The following is a 19,669-nucleotide window of genomic DNA, read 5'->3' on the forward strand; positions in this document are numbered from 1 at the left end:
AGTAGTTGAAGGGAGTTTCTCGAAATAGAGAAAGGTGACCAATGGTGTTCCACAGGGGTCAGTGTTGGGGCAACTGTTGTTTGTAATATACATAAATGATCTAGAAGAGGGCACTGTTGGTATGATCAGCAAGTTTGCAGATGATACAAAGATTGGTGGAGTAGCAGAAAGCATAAGGGACTGTCAGAGAATACAGGAAGATATAGGTAGACTGGACAGTTGGGCAGAAAAGTGGAAGATGGCTTTCAATCCAGACAAATGTGAGGTGATGCATTTAGGCAAGTCTAATTCTAGAGCGAATCATACAATGAATGGAAGAGCCTTGGGAAAAGTTGATGGGCAGAGAGATCTGGGATTGCAGGTCCATCGTACCCTGAAGGTTGCTGCACAGGTGGATAGAGTGGTCAAGAAGGCATATAGTATGCTCGCCTTCATTGGACGGGGTATTGAGTATGAGAGCTAGCAAGTCATGTTAAAATTGTACAAGACATTGGTTCGGCTGCATTTAGAATACTGTGTACAGTTCTGGGCGCCACATTACCAAACGGACGTGGACGCTTTGGAGAGGGTGCAGAGGAGGTTTACGAGGATGTTGCCTGGTATGGAAGGTGCTAGCTATGAAGAGAGGTTGAGTAGATTAGGTTTATTTTCACTAGAAAAAAGGAGATTGAGGGGGGACCTGATTGAGGTCATGAAGGGTATAGACAGGGTGGATAGAGACAAGCTTTTTCCCAGGGTGAAGGATTCAATAACGAGAGGTCATGCTTTCAAGGTGAGAGGTGGAAAATTTAAGGGTGATACACACAGCAATTACTTCACACACAGGGTGGTGGGCGTCTGGAAGGCGTTGCCAGCAGAGGTGGTAGGGGCAGGCATGGTAGATTCATTTAAGATGCGTCTGGACAGATGCATGAGTAGGTGGGGAACAGAGGGATACAGATGCTTAGGAATTGACCGACAGGTTTAGACAGTACATTTGGATCGGCTCAGGTTTGAAGAGCCGAAGGGACTGTTCCTAGGCTGTAAATTTTCTTTGTTCTTTGTTCTAGATTGGGTTAAGCTATCTGGTTGTCATGACGAGTTGAACTGAAAGGTGTGTTTCCGTGCTGCACATCTCTATGATTCTGTAACTGACAATTCATATCGGCATATTTTGTCATCACTGAGAATACAACTCCTCAATTAAACAATCACAGTCACAAGTTAAAACTTAACCTTAATGACTCCAGGGACTTCTAAAACTGCAGCATCTTTACTCTTCCTCGCTGTACTAGGTGCATTTTAAAATTTGTACCTATGTTTATTCATGTGTTCAATGTTGAATTTTATGACTTGAAGTTAGCAAGTGACAAAATTTCTCATTCTTTCATTTGAAAACTTTGTAATTGATTTATTTGTGTTGATTTAATGAACTACACTTTCATTGAAGTGAGAGACAGCTATGTGCTAAAAAGAATGCTGTAAAACATATTTCACCCCCACTCTTATTAAACCAGCAGCTATGATCACCACAGCAACAATAACCATCACAAACCCTGGGCAGAATCACAATCAGAACAGAAAGATACATCTTTTTTTCTTGTATAAAATAATAGTTACAAAACCAGACAATGGAGTCAATGTCACATTTTATTAAATTAACAAAAATATAAATACATAGTGGATAATAAAAAAAAACTTCCTTCCCTCTTAAATACATAGTCAATTTGTGGCACAAGTGGGCTAGTCTCCTTTCACCCAGCACCTCAGACTAGAGCAAACCCAGTGTGCGGAGTTAAGAGTCTTTACTCTGACACCTGGAACAGTCTGATGTGAAAGAAACCTTAATGGTCTCACCTCGGCTGCTAATGTTTCAAGATCTTAATTTTAAAGTCTTCATATTTCAGCATTAATGTTCACTGAGAACTCAGAATGAGGATTCCCAAGCAGAACGTAAGGTAAAACTAGGACAGGGGAAGAAATGTTTTGTGTTGAAGCTTTTTGCTTTTCTTTGACAGATCTATCACCAGTTCCCGTACATTTATTGCAGACATGATATAGTATGACCATTCCTTGACCTTGGGAAGCCAGTTTTCCCACAATCTGCCCTCAAATGCGAGTGACATTAAATACATTTGGCCTTATTTACTCTTGTTAGGTACTTCTCTTTTACATTAATGTTATTGAAAAGGAAAACATTCATTTCACAGCCCTTAACAACTATGTGCAACAGAAGATTAATACTACTTTTATGGCATATGTGCAAGTCACACTAAGATTCTATCTGGACAACACATGAGAAATTGCAGATTTTTCACAAATGTTGAATACTAAGAAATATCATTTTCTTGTTTTAATCCTTGCATTACACACCCATAGTTCAGCAGGCAAAGGACAAATATGCACCTCCCCTACTGTAAAGGCAAAACTAGATCAACAAAAGGACAAAGTAACAGGCATATCAAAAGTCTACCACATTTCTAAACAATTTTACTGCATAATAAACAAAAATGCTGATTTTTTGCTTTAGTTTTCATGTTTTATACAGATAATTTGAGGAGGATTTGAATGGCTTTTAACTAGCCAATTGAAACAACATTTGATCATTTTATCACTTACTGATACAAAGATGGTGAAGAAGCAAGAGACAAACAAAATTCAAGCATCAAAAAGTGAGAACCATTCGATCAGGCCCTGTGGGTTTATGTAACAGAATACAGACAGACAACTGCTGTTGTCTGTTCTATCAATAGCATGGGTACCCATTAAGATCAGTTGACTTTGAGGTGAGTTGCAGTGTTTGTAATAGTGTTTATGGCAGCACCTCATTAGGCAGAATCCTAGAGGTGAAGACCTGGTTGTAGTACTCAATCAGTAACTCAGTAAACATGTTTATTGGAGTTAGAGAGTGCAACGTTGCAGGTCCATTCGTGGGCCAGATCAGGTTCACTCCAAAGACACATGCCAGGTTTGATGGGTTCATTTTATTAAAGATACTTTCCTGCGATACCTATAAGACACAATGGACTTTATTAGATTTTTGCAATATATCAATGCAAAATGAAGATTTATCTACAGAGTTAGTTAAGAGTTGTTATGGTTCTAGTCTAATTATTGTTTTGGCATGAGTATGGGGCAAAGATGGTATCCACAGAGCAGCTCAATATGGAGTGGTTGGAGATTCAATGTAATTTGGGATAATCTGGCATTATTGGTGCTTTTGAAAAGATACTATAGGTTAGGGAATAAACAAGGAATAGATTTTGACATATACTTCATTGCTATCATTTTTGATTTTGAGTGTCCCATTATTCACTTTCAGGACTGTCTTACAGCACCCACATCTTACTTACAGATATCAAATTTACCTTAATGCAAAATGGCAATTTTCAAAAGGAAAGAGAAGCTCTCCATTGATTGGAGTCATGCCACATACAAGAAAGATGGCTGCCATTGTCAGAGGTCAATCACCTCAATCCCAGAATATCTCTGCAGGAGTTCCTCAGAGTAATCTCCGAGGCCCAACCATCACCAAGCTGCTGCTTCCTTCCATCACAAGATATGAACTGCAATTTTCCCTCCCACATGGTTGACCGTGCCCTCCAGCGCATTTCCTCCACTTCCCACACCTTTAACCCCACCTCTCCTAATGCAACAAGGACAGAACCCCCCTGGTCCTCACCTACCACCCCACCAACCTCTGGCTACAATGCATCATCCTCCGCCACTTCCACCACCTATAAACAGACCCCACCACTTGGGATACATTTCCCTCCCGACCCCATCAGCATTTCGGCGAGACCATTCCCTCCGTGACACCTTTGTCAGATTCACGTCCCCCCACCAGCCCACGGCCCACTTCCTGCCACCGCAAGAAGTGCAAAACCTGCGCCCAAAATTTCTCCCTCACCTCCATCCAAGGCCCCAAAGGATCTTTCCACATCTGACAGAAATTTACCTGTACCTTCACCAATGTCACCTATTGTATCCACTGCACCCGATGTGGTCTCCTCTACATTGGGGAGACAGGACACCAACTTGCGGATCATGTCAGAGAACACCTCTGGGACATCCGCACCAACCAACCCCACCACCCTGTGGCTGAACACTTCAACTCCCCCGCCACTCCACCAAATACATGCAGGTCCTGGACCTCCTCCATCACTAAATCCCAACCGCCCAATGCATGGAGGAAGAATGTCTCATATTCTGCCTTGGAATCCTGCAACCACACAGGATTAATATGGATTTCACCAGTTTTCCCATTTCCCCTCCTCTCACATTATCCCAGTCCCAAGCCTCCCTCTTTACCTGTCCATCACCTTTCCCATCTATCCGCTCCAACTTCCTCTCCGAACTATCACCTTCTCCCTCATCTTTATCTACCTATTGCCTTCTCAGTAACCATCCCCCACAGCACCACCCTCCTCCCATTTACCTGTCAGCCCACAAGCCTCATTCCTGGTGAAGAGCTTATGCCCGAAATGTCAATTCTCCTGCTCCTCAGATGCTGCCTGTCCGGCTGTGTTCTTCCAGCACCACGCTCTACTCTGATCTCCAGCATCCGCAGTCCTCACTTTCTCCTAGGTATTCTCCTAGGTGCACATGTCCCGCAGTATTCTGCGGCTCCTCAGATACAGAAGCAGCCTATGTCTATATGCAGAGAGACCTGAACCATATTCAGGCATAGGCAGACAAGGTGCCATAAACACTTGGATCATATAAATGCCAGATAATGACCAACCCCAACAAGTGAAAACTTATCTTGCCTCCTTAATATTCACTGGAAAACCCATCATTGAATCCCCTCTCATCAACAATCTGGGGTTTTACCATTGACCAGAATTAGACCAATCCTATAAATATACACCCACACAGCAGGTCAGAGACTTAGGAAGTTACCCATTTCAGAATTCCTAACTTTCCTTAGCCTTTGCATAATTAACAGGGCACAAGTCAGGATTGTGATGGGATACTCCCCACTTATCTGGTTCAACTCCAGTAGCACTCAAGCAGCTCAACACCGTCTTGGATAAAGTAGCCTGTTTGACTGTCACCTCATCCAGCATCTTAAACATTCACTCCCTGCCTCACCGATGGCATCACAGCACCAGCAGTTTCAACCATCTATCAAAGATGCTGCAGCAGCTCGCCAAGCCTCCTTTGACAACACTTTTGAAATCGACACCTCTATCAGGGGCAGCAGGTACATGGGAACACCACTACCTCCAACTTCCCCTCCAAGGCACACTCCATGCTGACTTGGAACTAGATCTTTGTTCCTCTACTGTTACTGCGTTAAAAACCTGGAACTTCCTTCCAAAGATTATTGTGGGGGTGTACCTTTACCATGTGGACTGGAGCGATTGAAGAAGGCAGCTCACCTCCCATTCTGAACAGCAATTAAGATAGGCAACAAATGCTGCCCTGTGACATGGGAAAACACACACACACACACACACACACACACACACACACACACACACACACACACACACACAGGACAAATGGACTTTTGAAAATTCATGTTGACACGTCATGGCCCAGACTGGCACAGTGATAACAGCCAGAAATCTCATTATACACCAGAGGAATATGGTCTGCCTCACCGTCTCATTAAGCATTGAACCATAGTGAAAGAAATGTTTCCAAATATACACACACTTTCCAAAAATGAATGGTGTGAACTGATGGGGCCTGCCAGGTCTTTGAAAAATGGAATGCCATTGCATGTTGCTCAAATGTTTCTCAGGCCAACAAAAATCAACTACTTCAAGAATTTATACCAAAGAGTATAAAGAAGGTATCTTTTCATTTTTCTGTCTGTCCGATCGCAGACTGAAATGCGAAAGGAGCTGGTTTAAAAACCAAGGATTGTTGAAGGATGACCACATTTTTAAAAACAAGCAGTTTACATAAAACCAGTGAGTAAGAACAGGCCATTTCACCCCTCACGCTGCACTGCCATTTGAGAAGGTTATGGCTGATCCTACTGTAACCTCCAACCCTACGTTCCCACCTAGCACTGGATATTTTTAACACCGAACGGAATACATTGTTAGCGAGCAAAGGAGCAGAAGACAATCAAAGAGTTCCTTTATGAAAAGATGGCGGAAGCAGCATTCCAAAGATGAACAAGTCCCAGAGAAAAGAAAAATGTCTCACCCCATCTGAACAGGTCAGAATGCACACGACAACTGATCATCTTCCAACAGATTTATATGAAATCATAAGCTTTCGGAATGCTGCCTCTTCATCGGGTGAAGTCTTCACCTGATGAAGGAGGAGCGTTCCAAAAGCTTGTGCTTTCAAATAATCCTGTTGGACTATAACCTAGTGTCGTGTGATTCCTGACCTTGTCCACCCCAGTCCAACACCAGCTCCTCCACATCGTGGCTGTCTTTGGAAATGTAACCATCATGAGTGAATTAAGTAGTGGGTCTTTATGTGCACCCAGGAAGCCAAATACTGCATCGGGATTTGAAAGACTAAAGCAACTAGCAGTTTCAGCTTGAGGGGCTGCAGGCAATTAATTCAGAACAGTACAAAATTCAGTAACGATTTCCACTGTTTTCCCAGTTTAAAGTATTAGTGTCACCATCAGAATCTCTGCTTCAAATCAATACGCCAAAGAACTAGAATTCTGATTCAGAACTGCCTTGCCATGAACATAAGTAGCCATTAATCTTGGGCATTTCAGTGATTTGTCTAATGATAGGTGTATACCATGTTAGTTCCTCCATCTCACAGACCAGCAATGCCTCAAACAGCACCTCCATGTTGCACAGCTGTGCAAGGGTTATGTATCCACCAAAGGCCTACAGATACTGAAAGCCGCAGGTGCAAACCCCAACTTGTGTCGAATTCCCTGACAGTAATATTTCTGTGTGAGAGAGGGGTGGAGTTAGTCAGATTGCCATCTGGTGACCTCTGCTGAAAATTGTACATCTGGCCTTCAGAGAAAGGGACCAGACCCAATTCCATCGCAGCTTGAATGGGCCAGAGCCATCTACCATCCAGGCTGATATGCAAGTTCTGGCAATTTGAATATGTTTTGTTTTAAGAAAAGATTGCCTAACGCAGAGGAACAATGGTCTAACAAAAATAAACGCTGAGAAAGCCTGACGGGGTGAGGAAGGGAGAATGATCAAGGTGCAACACAAAGTGGTACAGTGCCCACTTCCCTGTTGCTGTTGGAGAACACCCTTTCAACATTGTGTTAGCTCAGCAGGTTTCTGCAAATGTTTCTTTCCAAATCTGATTTAAGCTTCTCTACTCCACTGCATATCACTGTATTTATGAAACCACAGAGATATAACAACCAACCAAATATCAATCTTTACAAATGATACATAGAGCAGTGCAGTTTCTTTTGCAATACTCACCATGTTAAGAAAGCATATCAGGTATTTTGCCACAATGTAGTTGTGTTCTGGAAGTTTTTGTATTATTTGTTTGCATCGAGTTACTCGTAGACTGCTTTCAACACCTAGAAAGAATTGTTTTAAAAGTGAACGCATCAGTTAAAGCTCAAGTCAACTGCATAAACAAAAACAGTAGCAACATGTACATTGTCAGCTGCTAACAATATGTGCCCACTTGTACCACAGGGAGTTGGTCCTGTACCAGGAGGCTGCAGATTATCGACAGTAACCTGGTGTGACAGTCTGAGCTGCTGATGTACTGGTGCTTAGATACAGCCTTAAAGGTGATCCTTTGTCTGGAGGCCCTGTGTTGAGGTTCTGCCTCATTCTAGCCAAGTGAAGGTGCACCTGGCTGTGGGGAAGGAAGCTGGTGGTGACATGATACGTGTGTGAAGTACCTTACTATACATTGGCCATCAGCTGCCAAGCAGCAGAAGCACTCTCTCAGTGGCCATGGCTGAACTTATTCAGTTTCACATTTAAAAGTCTTCCCAAGCTGGTCAGTCTCACAGAGAAAGCTCTTTGCTCTATTCACTGCGTAGTTAGCTCCATAACCTTTAACAGTGGTAAGAGGAGGAAGCAGGCCAATCTTGAAACGTCATAAATGACAGTTAATGCCATTTTTATATTATCTTACTCAATTACCAACAGATCAAAAGATTCCCACCCCACATTGTCCCTCACAACAAAAGATTATCTTGGTCCTTGTCTTTCTGAGTGTACAACACAGCTTTTACCCTCTGCCCCCAGGTTTTCTTCCTAACTGTATCCAATTGTTATGCAAATGCAATGATCATTTCATTCTCATCAGCACATATGTAGATACCTCTGCTTGCTCCATCAGAAAGAATAGTTCTGTATATAGAGTGATGAAGCAGAGCAATTTTGGCAGTTTTCTTTTAATGAGAACAGTTTAATCGCTTTAATAGCACAGATTTCCCGCCGACTGATCCGCATTAACTGATCTCATTATGACCCATTTGACATAAAATTATTTTATAGTTTAAAAACAAGTGAAAACTATCAGCCAAATGTCTGCAGCTTTAAAATATTTAAAATAAAGCACAGTGCCTCAGTAGTTAGCAACGCTGCCTCACAGTGCCAGTCAGGGGAAATGCAATGTAATAGGGGGTGGGTCTGGGTAGGAGGCTCTTCAGAGGGGCAATGTGGACTTGTTGGGCCAAATGGCCTGTTTCCACACTGTAAAGATTTTAAGAATTCTATGAATAAAAAGGACGTTCACAGCCAGTGCCAGACTATACAGCCCTGGTGCTGTCACTTTACCAACTGAGCAGTTTTTGAGGAGCTATGGTGCTGGCATTTATTTAAGGAAATATGGAGGGGGATACAGCATAGAAAGTGGGCCCTTGCATGAAGACAGTGGGTTTAGCATTTTATTAGTGGGAGCATTCTGTTCAAAATATGTTGCAGAATGTACCCTCTTATCTCCATAATTGTCTGATTTTCAGCCAAATATGAAAAGCGTGTCTTTTCCCTGACCGTCGAGCTCTGTTCTTTGTTTGCTCCTTCACTCTCTCTCTCCTTGTTGACAGCAGAATCCTTTCTGCTACGTCATCCAGTGAGCTGTCCTTTAGCTGATCAGTTGTGGCTCGCACAATGAACTTCCAGGCATCGTATCCAGATGTACTAAATTAGCACGTACAATTTGGACAGGGATTACCTAGCAGTGATCAAAAAAGTTCATTTTTTCTCCTTCTGAACTCAGGGACGCAGAATTCAAATATTGCAGTCTACTCTTCTCTCACTTGAGAAGAGACTTTAGTGATTTTTGGAATAAAAATGAACATCACTTTCAGAGATTCTGTAAACAGCACGCAAGAGCATTGTGAAAATTTCGACTGTAGCTGTAATTGATTGTAATACCCCCATTTATTTCCCATGTCTCCTGAAGCAAAGGCTTCACATTGGGATACAATTAGGCACAGTCCGTCCTGACAATGGTGACTGGTATGCAGCCCCTGTCAGCCCTTCAGTTCTCAACAGTTAGAGAGTTTCAGTGCTCCTCGAAGTAAGTTGACCTCTTCATGTTTGACCTGTAGATTGTGTACCAGCAGTTTGAGGTGATATCAGTATTAAGGTCCAAGTATAAATATCCGCTTCTCAAAATGGCATTCCCAACAAATTTGTGACCTTTCACCCACTCTAGCAACCTTCACAGCTGATCAGGCCACTAGAACAAAGTATAGCACAGGACAGAAATTAAAAAGGATTTGTACGCTTAGGATAGGACAGAGGAAAGTCTACATTGTCAATCTGTTGAAATATAATGAAACCAATACAGGCCAAAAAAAAACTGCCTTTGCAATTATCAGCTACTTTTGAAGCCAAAAAACAAATTATGGATTGAATGGCAATTGTTACAAATGTGTTCGGTGATGCAAAAGTACTAACTGACTGCAACTCCACCAGCTTTGATCCAGGTTCATTTGATACCAACAAAGCTGTTGATATCAGCTAAGGTGACAGCTCATTAGAGGTGTCTCTGTGGAACACTAACTGTAACGCTGAACCTACAAGATATCCCTCAGCCCTTGCACAAAAACTAAGCAACCTATTACGCCTTATTGTAATACCCATTTTTCATGTATTTATCTCTACAATAGCAGATTCAGCTTACATTTCACACTGCACCAGAAACATTACTCCTCATCACTTTAACCTTGCAGGTTACTCAGAAAACTATTAGTTTTTTTGTGAGATAACTGAAAGGAGCAAAACCTGCACCGACACTGGAAGGTTTGTTATCTAGTCCCAAGTCATGACATAAAGATAATATACTTGTTATATTTCAACTGATTAGAGCTAGCTCTAAATTCTAGTACCTGCATATGTCTGGAATTGCATGTCAGATCACGCACATGTTAGAACACAGAACAGTACAGGCCCTTCAGCCCGATGTTGTGCTGGCCTTTTATCCTATTCTAAGATCAGACTAACCTAAATAACCCTTCATTGTACAATCTTCCATGTCCCTGTGCAAGAGTCGCTTAAATGTCCCTAATGTATCTGACTCCTACCATCACTGGCAGTACATTCCACGCACTCACCACTCCATGTTGTGAATATTTAGTTCATCATTCATAAGTTTTAAAAATTAAAAACAAAACGCTATTATAAAATTTTAACTGTACAAATGGGAAACTGGTGAAACTAACTTCGAAGTAAATGTAACACAATCGATGAATAATTAATTTTCTGAAGTTTGTGAAGGAACCAGGGAGCCTGGACGTGTTGTAAAACATCTATGAGCAACAGAAATTATTCACATCGGTTGCAGAATCAACCAGTTGTTCTGGAGGTAAAAAAATTTGTTGGCGTTTTTGTTTGAATCATCTGAAAGCAGGTCACTTCTAGGAGGGAGCATGTCTGGTTTTTGCTTAATACATCAGTGTGTTTGCTGACATAAGCAAACAGTTTCGCCTGGGCTTTGTAAGGGAAGAGCAGTTGGAAGATTTGCTCCAGCCTGCAACTCAGTAAAGGAACCATCAGAGGGGGAATGGACAAAACTGTCTACAGTCTGTGCATGGAGCTGAAGAGATCAAGTCACGAGGTCTTTATAAGATATTGGAAAATCATTAAGCCAAAAGTGAATTACTGTATAATTTGTATCTTGGGAAATTCCAGAGGTGCTGTTACCTTTTGGGCTGGTTCCAGAAATTAAAAAAAATCTTTAAAATTTCATAAGGGAACTCTTGGGGAAAGAATAAAACTGGCTTTATGACATAGTTTTCTGAAATTATCATTTGTTTCAGTTCTCATCATATAAATGGCAATGTTTGGTGTGTTCAAAACATGAAATCTGTAGCGTAGATCTGTCAGGTAATTGCTGTGTATTCAGACTTCTTTTACAAACATTAAGAGACCCTAACAGGATTGTGGCACAATGTTGCTCCATATCAGAGGAACTGAAAGTTCCTAGAGTACAAGATAAAGTTGGATTGTCACGTTTTCCACACAATTATATAAGTATTAACAATAGGTAAATGATAGCATTGATGTATACAGGGTTCTGTTCATAAAACTAAATGGCTGTCACTAGTGGGCAGGTTCTGATATACATCAAGGATTTCCAAAAGGGGCTATTTTGAGACTTCACTGTAGGGTGCTGGGAGAGGGTACAGAGAAACAATCATCTGTGACAGGATTTTGTTTATTTCATGAATTTGTGTAATGAATTTCTCCAAGTCCTGAAACCGTGGGAATGTTATATAAAATAGTTAATTAAAATCAGCATGCACTGAAGAGGGTACAGAACCACAGCTAACACATTATACACAGACCTCAATTCTACTCACTGTACACTATAACGGGGCATCAGTTGCGTAGCAACTGTCCAAACAGAGTGAGCTCAGAACAGACTCAAGTACTTTCTTTTCCCCAGTTGTGTGCATTATACCTACCATGGTGTGACCATGAAAAATCAACTCACAATTAAGGACAGATAACATAAAGGAAAACACAGGGGTTATCAATGTTAAGGAGCACAGTAATGAATTTTTCACATCAGTACCAGCTGACATTGTGAGGGAGACAACTACTGATTCAAGATGCAAATCCCATGCTATGGAGCAAAATGCTGAGACAAGAAACACAACAGGGTCTACATCAGAGACATAAGGGCCATCAAAGAGGCAAAGTGTGCACACGCACAGTCACTTTCAGGACAGCAACGATAAGCGGAGCATGTGGAAGGGCATCCAGGCCATCACCAACCACAGGACAGCATCGCCTGCTTGTGCTGGTGAGGCCTCCCTCCCGGATGAGCCGAACAACTTCTATGCACAGTTTGAAGCATGGAATGATATGGCAACGAGGAACCTGCCCTCCCCCCACCCCCTCCCAATGACCAGGTATTGTGTCCTACCATGGCCAACAATGGGGAAATCTTCTATGCAGAGTCAACCACAGAAGGCTGCTGGACCAGAAAACATTCCTGGCAAACTGCTCAGAGGATGACTGGCAGATGTTCTCATGGACATCTTCAACATCTCCCTGATCTGTGCCATGGTTCCAACGTGCTTCAAGGTGGCTACCATCATCCCCGTCCCGAAGAAGTCTTCAGCGACTGTCTCAACGACTACTCCCTGTTGCACTTACACCCATCACCATGAAATGCTTTGAGAGGCCCGTGATGAGGCATATTAAAACTCTGCTGCGCCCTCACTGGACACCCTGCAGGTCGTGAATCAACCCACCCGCTCAACAGATGGTGCCATTTCTACCACCCTCCATCTGGCCCTCACCTACCTGGAGATGGAGGACACCTACGCCAGACTACTGTTCATAGACTTCAGTTCTGTATTTAACACTACCGTTCCTCAACACCTGATTGGAAAACTACTGTGCTTTTCCAGCACCACTCTAATCTTGACTGGGATTCATTTGGACCAGGGAATATTTTTAACTGCAGTGTGTGATAGGTAGTGGAATCGTACCATATGATCCCAGCCCATGAACGAGCAGCAGGATTTATCTGATGGGAGAGTTTACAGTCCATGCTACTTGCACAGGAAATTTTTACCCTCTTTCCCAGGTCACACCCTTGCCGGACATACTGTCCGTGATGGACTATCCCCCTGGAGTGGGCCTCCTCTTGCTGCAGGTACATAACCACAGGGGCAGGATGGGGCACTAAGGGCTTCAAATGGGGATAAGGGTACCCCATTGCCCAATGTCATTACTCCACTGCTTCGGCTCAAAGACTGGTCAAAGCGGGCGAGTTGACAGAACGCAGGCCACAGCCCTAACATTTTATGAGCCCACACCCCATCGACAGAAGAGGCACTTTGAACAATCGAGAGCAATCGGAGGCTTCAGGAAGGAGGCTACGTTTGCTTAGGAAACAGAAGGGTATGGTCGCATGCAATGTTTCATTAGTGTACCCAGAGGAAACGGAAGGGAAACATTGTACACACATTAAAAGAAAGCAGCAACTCGAGTAAAGGATGACAAAAAAATTATAAAAAGTTAAAGAGGACAGCCCTTTACTTAAACACGCTTACAACGACAAAGATTAGTGGTAAACCAGAGAATTGGGCAAGTATTAAAAGCTAACAAACAATGTCCAAAAGTATAGGGAGGAAGTTAAATCTGAAAGCAAACTAACAAGTAATACAAAAACAGATAGTAAGAGCTTCTTTAAATCTTTTTAAAAGGGAAAAAAGAGGCCAGAGTGAACATTGTCACCTTGGAGAACAAAGCTGGGGAAATGAGAAATGGGGAGCCAGGAAATCGTCATAGAGATGTACAGCACAGAAACAGATCCTTCGGTCCAACCCGACCAGATATCCCAACCCAATCTAGTCCCACCTGCCAGCACCTGGCCCATATCCCTCCAAACCCTTCCTATTCATATACCCATCAAATGCCTCTTAAATGTTGCAGTTGTACCAGCCTCCACCACATCCTCTGACAGCTCATTCCATACACATACCACCCTCTGCATGAAAAGGTTGCCCCTTAGGTCTCTTTTATATCTTTCCCCTCTCACCCTAAACCTATGCCCTCTAGTTCTGGACTCCCCAACCCCAGGGAAAAGACTTTGTCTATTTACCCTATTCATGACCCTCTAAATTTTGTAAACCTCAAGAAGGTCATCCCTCAGCCTCCGATGCTCCAGGGAAAACAGCCCCAGCCTGTTTAGCTATAGCTCAAATCCTGCAACTCTGACATCGTTGTAAATCTTTTCTGAACCCTTTCAAGTTTCACAACATCTTTCCGATAAGAAGGAGACCAGAATTGCACGCAATATTCCAACAGCGGCCTAACCAATGTCCTGTACAGCCGTAACATGACCTCCCAACTCCTGTACTCAATACTCTGACCAATAAAGGAAAGCATACCAAATGCCTTCTTCACTATCCTATCTACCTGCGACTCCACTTTCAAGAAGCTGTGAACCTGCACTCCAAGGTCTCTTTGTTCAGCAACACTCCCTAGGACCTTACCATTAAGTGTTTAAGTCCTGCTAAAATTTGCTTTCCCAAAATGCAGCACCTTGCATTTATCTGAAATAAACTCCATCTGCCACTTCTCAGCCCATTGGCCCATCTAGTCAAGATCCTGTTGTAATCTGAGGTAACCCTCTTCACTGTCCACTACACCTCCAATTTTGGTGTCATCTGTTAACTTACTAACTGTACCTCTTATGCTCACATCCAAATCATTTATGTAAATGATCAAAAGTAGAGGACCCAGCATCAATCCTTGTGGCACTCCACTGGTCACAGGCCTCCAGTCTGAAAAACAACCCTCCACCACCACCCTCTGTCTTCTATTCTTGAGCCAGTTCTGTATCCAAATGGCTAGTTCTCCCTGTATTGCATGAGATCTAACCTTGCTAATCAGTCTCCCATGGGGAACTTTGTCGAATGCCTTACTGAAGTCCATATAGATCACATCTACCGCTCTGCCCTCATTAATCCTCTTTGTTACTTGCTCAAAAAACTCGATCAAGTTTGTGAGACATGATTTCCCACGCACAAAGCCATGTTGACTATCCCTAATCAGTCCTTGCCTTTCCAAATACATGTACATCCTGTCCCTCAGGATTTCCTCCTACAACTTGCCCACCACCAATGTCAGGCTCACCGGTCTATAGTTCCCCGGCTTGTCCTTACCACCTTTCTTAAACAGTGGCACCAAGTTAGCCAACCTCCAGATAGTGTAACAGTTGAATAAATATTTTGTGAAAATCTTTTCATGAAAGAGCACTTAATTTAGGAGCTTTGGAATGCTATTAAGGGGCTAAAGTTGAGGGTGGTGATGAGAAGAGGAAATGAACACAGTACCTAACACGAGAAAAAGAATTACTAGGAAAACTGATAAATCTCCTGAACCTGATGGACTGCATCCTACGATGTTCCAAGGGAGTCGGGACGGTGATAGTTGGCACACTGGTAGTAAGTAACCTTTCAAGAAATCCCAGGGAATTGAAAACCACAAAAGTGTTACTCTTATTCAAAAAGGAAGGGAAATTAAAATTTAAACAGACAGATAACTGTCGGCCAGTTAGTTTGATATATGTCCCTGAGAAAAAGAGTCTCTTATAATAACAGAGCATTTAGAAAGATATAATATTACCAAGCAGAGTCAGTATGCTTACATGATGGGGAAATATGCCTGACAGGTGCTTTAGAATTCTCTGAGTAGTTAACAGGCAGGATAGATAGAGGGGGACCAACAAATGTAATATATTTGGATTTTCAAAAGGTATTAGTAAGAGCCCATGCCACTGGGAGAAATACATTAGCTTGAATTGAAGACTGGCTAACTAACAGAAGGAGGTTGGGACAAAGGCGACGATTTCAGCTAGCAACTTGTAACTAATGGCGTAACTCAGGTAGTGTTGGGGCCACCATTATTTGGAATATATATGAATGACTTGGATGACGGAAGTGAATGTACAATTGCTACATTTGCAGATGACACAAAAATAGATGAGAATGCATATAGTGAGATAGACAAAGTCTATAGATGGTGAGAGTAGGGGGAGGTAATGGCCTACTGGTTTTATCGCTGGACTGGTAATCCAGAGATGCAGGTGGTCTCCTGCAGACTCCTGTTTGAATCCTTCCATGGCAGGTGGTGGAATTTGTATTCAATAAAAATTTGGAATTAAGAGTCGAGTGATGACCATGAATCCACTGTCGGAAAAAAAACATCTGGTTTACTAAGATTCTTTAGGGAAGGAGACTGCCATCCTTACCTGGTCTGGGCTACATGTGCTCCAGACCCACAGCAATGCAGTGGACTGTTAACTGCCCTCTGGGCAATTAGGGATGGGTAATAAATGCTGGCCTAGCCAGCGACACCCTCATCACATGAATGAATAAAAAAAACAAAATCATAGTAAGTGGAATATAACATGGGAAAATGTGAAGTAATACAATTGACAGGAGGAATAAAAGACTGAATATGATTTATGTGGGTAAAGACTGTGGAAAGCTACAGCACTGAGGGATTCGGGGGGTGGGGTCCTCCCTCATGAATCACAAAAAGCTTTCAACCAAGTTCAATGGGTAATAGAGAAGGTAAATGAAATGCCGGCCTTTATTTCAAAGGAAATGGGGAGGTTTGACCAAAACAATACAAGATACCAGTCAAAAACAGCTCAAATACTATGGACACTTTGGACTCCTCATCTGAGGAAAGATCTACTGGTTTTGGATGCAACCCTGAGAAAGTTCTCCAGGCTGATACCAGATATGACTTCCTATGAGGAGAGGTTGAGTAGATAGCGCCTGTACTTATTGGAATATAGAAAAACGAGAGGAATCCTTATAGAAACATCTAAGATTTCCTCAGGCAGCTGAGGAAATTTGGCATGACAGCGAATATCCTTGCCAATTTTTATAGATGCGCCATCGAAAGCAGTCTGTCTGGATGGATCATTGACAACTGTACCATTCAAGATCGGAGACGGTTACAGAGAGTGGTGAACTCAGCCCGGCCAATCACAAAGGCCAACCTCCCATCTACAGAATGCATTTCCCAGGCCCTCTGTCAAGGAAAGGCTGCTAGATTTTCATAGATCCATCCCACTCTCGTAATATTTTTTGACAACCTCTACCACCAGGGAAAAGGTACAGAAGCCTGAACACATGAACCAGCCAGTTTAGAAACAGTTTCTACCCTACTGTTGTTAGAATACTGAATGGATTCACAAACACATAGCATTCGCCCGTACCTGTGTTTTTGTTTTTGCCACTGTTTACCTATTATTTACTTAGCTATGCTACTTAACTCTGATCTGACAGTATTGCTCACAAGACAAAGCTTTTCACTGTGCCTCGATACACGTGACAATCAATTCAATTCAAAATTTGATTCAAGATTCTGTGGGGACCTGACAGGATAGATTCAGAAAGCTCGTTTCCCCTTGTGTAAGGGTCTAGGACCAGAGGGCCTAATCTCAGAGAAAGGGATTGCCTGCTTTTGAGAGAGAAAACGATGAGTTTCTTCTCTCAGATGGTAATGAATCAGTGGAATTCTTCATCACAGAGAGCTGTCCATGCTGGGCTAAGTATATTCAAGGCTGCGACAGACAGACATTTAGAAAAGCAGGAAAATGGAGTTGTGGATCATCAGGTCAGCCCTGCTCTCACTAAACGGCAGGGCAGTAAAGAATGGACTAAGCAGTGTTCTTCCAAACCATAACACCCCAGCTCATCTCTTGTACACTTGTATTAAAGCATGAAGAAAACATGGATTAACTCCACTTTTTGTCGAACAGAGCATGCCTAGCTTTTCTGTCAGTGAGACCGTTGTGTACCCCACCCCGTGGTTACTGACAACAAAATTGTGATGAATGCAAGGTTTTGTAAGGGGACGATGTTCTGGACCAGTTTCCTATATTCAAAATAAAATGCCAGCTTGCAGAAAACCTGTTATCAGCTGTGAACCTAGCCCAGCAATGGCTTGGTTACCACAGAAATAGGAGACCCACGCTGAGAGTAAACTGCAAAACATATACAGCTGACAGGAAAGGCAGGAACAGCCAGGCTAACAATGGACAGGCACGGAGTGTCTGAGAGGGAGCATGACAGAGAGAGAAATAAAGAACGAAAGAAAAGAAGAGAGAGAGAGAGAGAGAGAGAGAGAGAGAGAGAGAGAGAGAGACAAACACATAGAAAAATACAGCGCAGTACAGGCCCTCGATGTTGCGCCAATCCAAGCCCACCTAACCTACACTAGGCCACTATCCTCCATATGCCTATCCAATGCCCGTTTAAATGCCCATAGAGGGAGAGTCCGCCACTGCTACTGGCAGGGCATTCCATGAGCTTACGACTCGCTGAGTAAAGAATCTACCCCTAACATCTGTCCTATACCTACCACCCTTTAATTTAAAGCTATGACCCCTCGGAATAGCTGACTATTACGAAATGAAAGAGAAAACAAGAGAAAGAGCAAGTGAGAGAAAGAGAAAGAGAAAGAGAAAGAGAGAGAGACCAGGAATTGCTTTTCGACAGAGACGCAATGTCACAACTCGGTGAAACAGGAAGACATGAACCCATTAGAACCTGGGAGTGGCTAGAAAGACTATAATACTGGGAAGTGTGTGTTGTAAAGTACATGTACCTCACATGGGGCAATTGATAAGGGTCACCATTTCAATAACAGAAGGTACTGCAGAAACTCAGTAGGTCTGGCTGCATCTGGGAACAGAGAAAGAGAGTTAATGTTCTGAGTTCCATGTTCTGAAGGGGCACTGGTGAACTCTTGTTTTTTCCCTCCACAGATGCTGCTCGACCTGAACTGCTCCAGCAATTTCTACTTTTGTTTCGGATTTGCAGAACCTGCGATTCTCTTTTATTTTATCATCTCTACGGTGTAGAGTATTAGCTGCTTACTTGTAAGATTTAGTCAACATTGCTTTTAACTCGACTGTTGCAATGAAAGGTCTTAACAATCCTGAAATCTTACCATGTGATTCCTTCAGGCTGGTCACTAGAAATTCAAATGTATTTTTAAAATAAAGTTATTGATCTCTACAGAAATTGTAACATTATGACACAGGAAGCCTCAGAATATAGAGTCGTGTAGTCAGGAGGACTTCACACCGTGGTAGAGTAGAGTAACTAATACTTTCTGTAGCTATTGACGAGGTCTGCACAGTAAATGCTATTATTGCCAAGGTAATGTAGGTGTACTGTAGTACACATAGAAAAACACTCACTGTCGATAGCATCTTGACCAACTTGAAGGAGGTGCTGCAAAATACTATAATTGCTTGATCTCCAAATTCCAGAATTTTCTCTACCAAATGAGGTGGGAAGTGAGCATGTCAATGTAACACCTCACACAGAGCTTCCAAGGCAATGTGACTTTGATCCTTACTTTGGGGTGAATTGAGGCTTGAATGACTGCTCATTCCTCCTCTCTGTATTACACATGCTGGGGCCCATTGTGGGCCGCTTGGCAGAGACTGCTCTTGCTTGAATGAAATAAATCCGGGACATCAAAGCTTGGGAGCAAGCTGACTGGAACCCCTGAAATCCCGAGCTTGCATTGTGGCGGCAAACAACCCCAGGTATTGTTCCCCAAGGTGCCCGAATTCATGACCACAGACGGAGCACACATTTACACAGTATGGGTCGCTGAACGGGTGAACCAATACCTAATTATCTCTCCTCTACAGTGGGTGGAGGAAGCAAACAGCTGGAACTGCCACCTTTTCACTAAGGTATCTGCACTGCCATTGTCATTGGTCTTGCCAATAAGAGAACTTCCTCAGCATTTCA

At 42.7% G+C, this 19,669-nt stretch overlaps 1 protein-coding gene across 3 annotated transcripts in view; it reads right to left on the bottom strand.

Annotated features, from left to right (window-relative positions):
• Positions 1-1,611: 1,611 nt before the first annotated feature.
• LOC132824975 (rho GTPase-activating protein 8-like) overlaps positions 1,612-19,669 on the bottom strand; it is a 97,048-nt gene continuing 78,990 nt past the window's right edge. For all 3 annotated transcript variants that reach the window (XM_060839909.1, XM_060839907.1, XM_060839910.1), the window contains exons 12-13: positions 7,365-7,468; positions 1,612-2,989 (exon numbers count right to left, since the gene is read on the bottom strand). In XM_060839909.1, the coding sequence (XP_060695892.1) occupies positions 2,792-2,989; positions 7,365-7,468 (302 nt within the window). In that variant the 3' untranslated portion in view covers positions 1,612-2,791. The remainder of the gene's footprint in view (positions 2,990-7,364; positions 7,469-19,669) is intronic.

The sequence above is a fragment of the Hemiscyllium ocellatum genome, chromosome 19 (genome assembly GCF_020745735.1).
Source record: "Hemiscyllium ocellatum isolate sHemOce1 chromosome 19, sHemOce1.pat.X.cur, whole genome shotgun sequence".
Classification (NCBI taxonomy): domain Eukaryota; kingdom Metazoa; phylum Chordata; class Chondrichthyes; order Orectolobiformes; family Hemiscylliidae; genus Hemiscyllium; species Hemiscyllium ocellatum.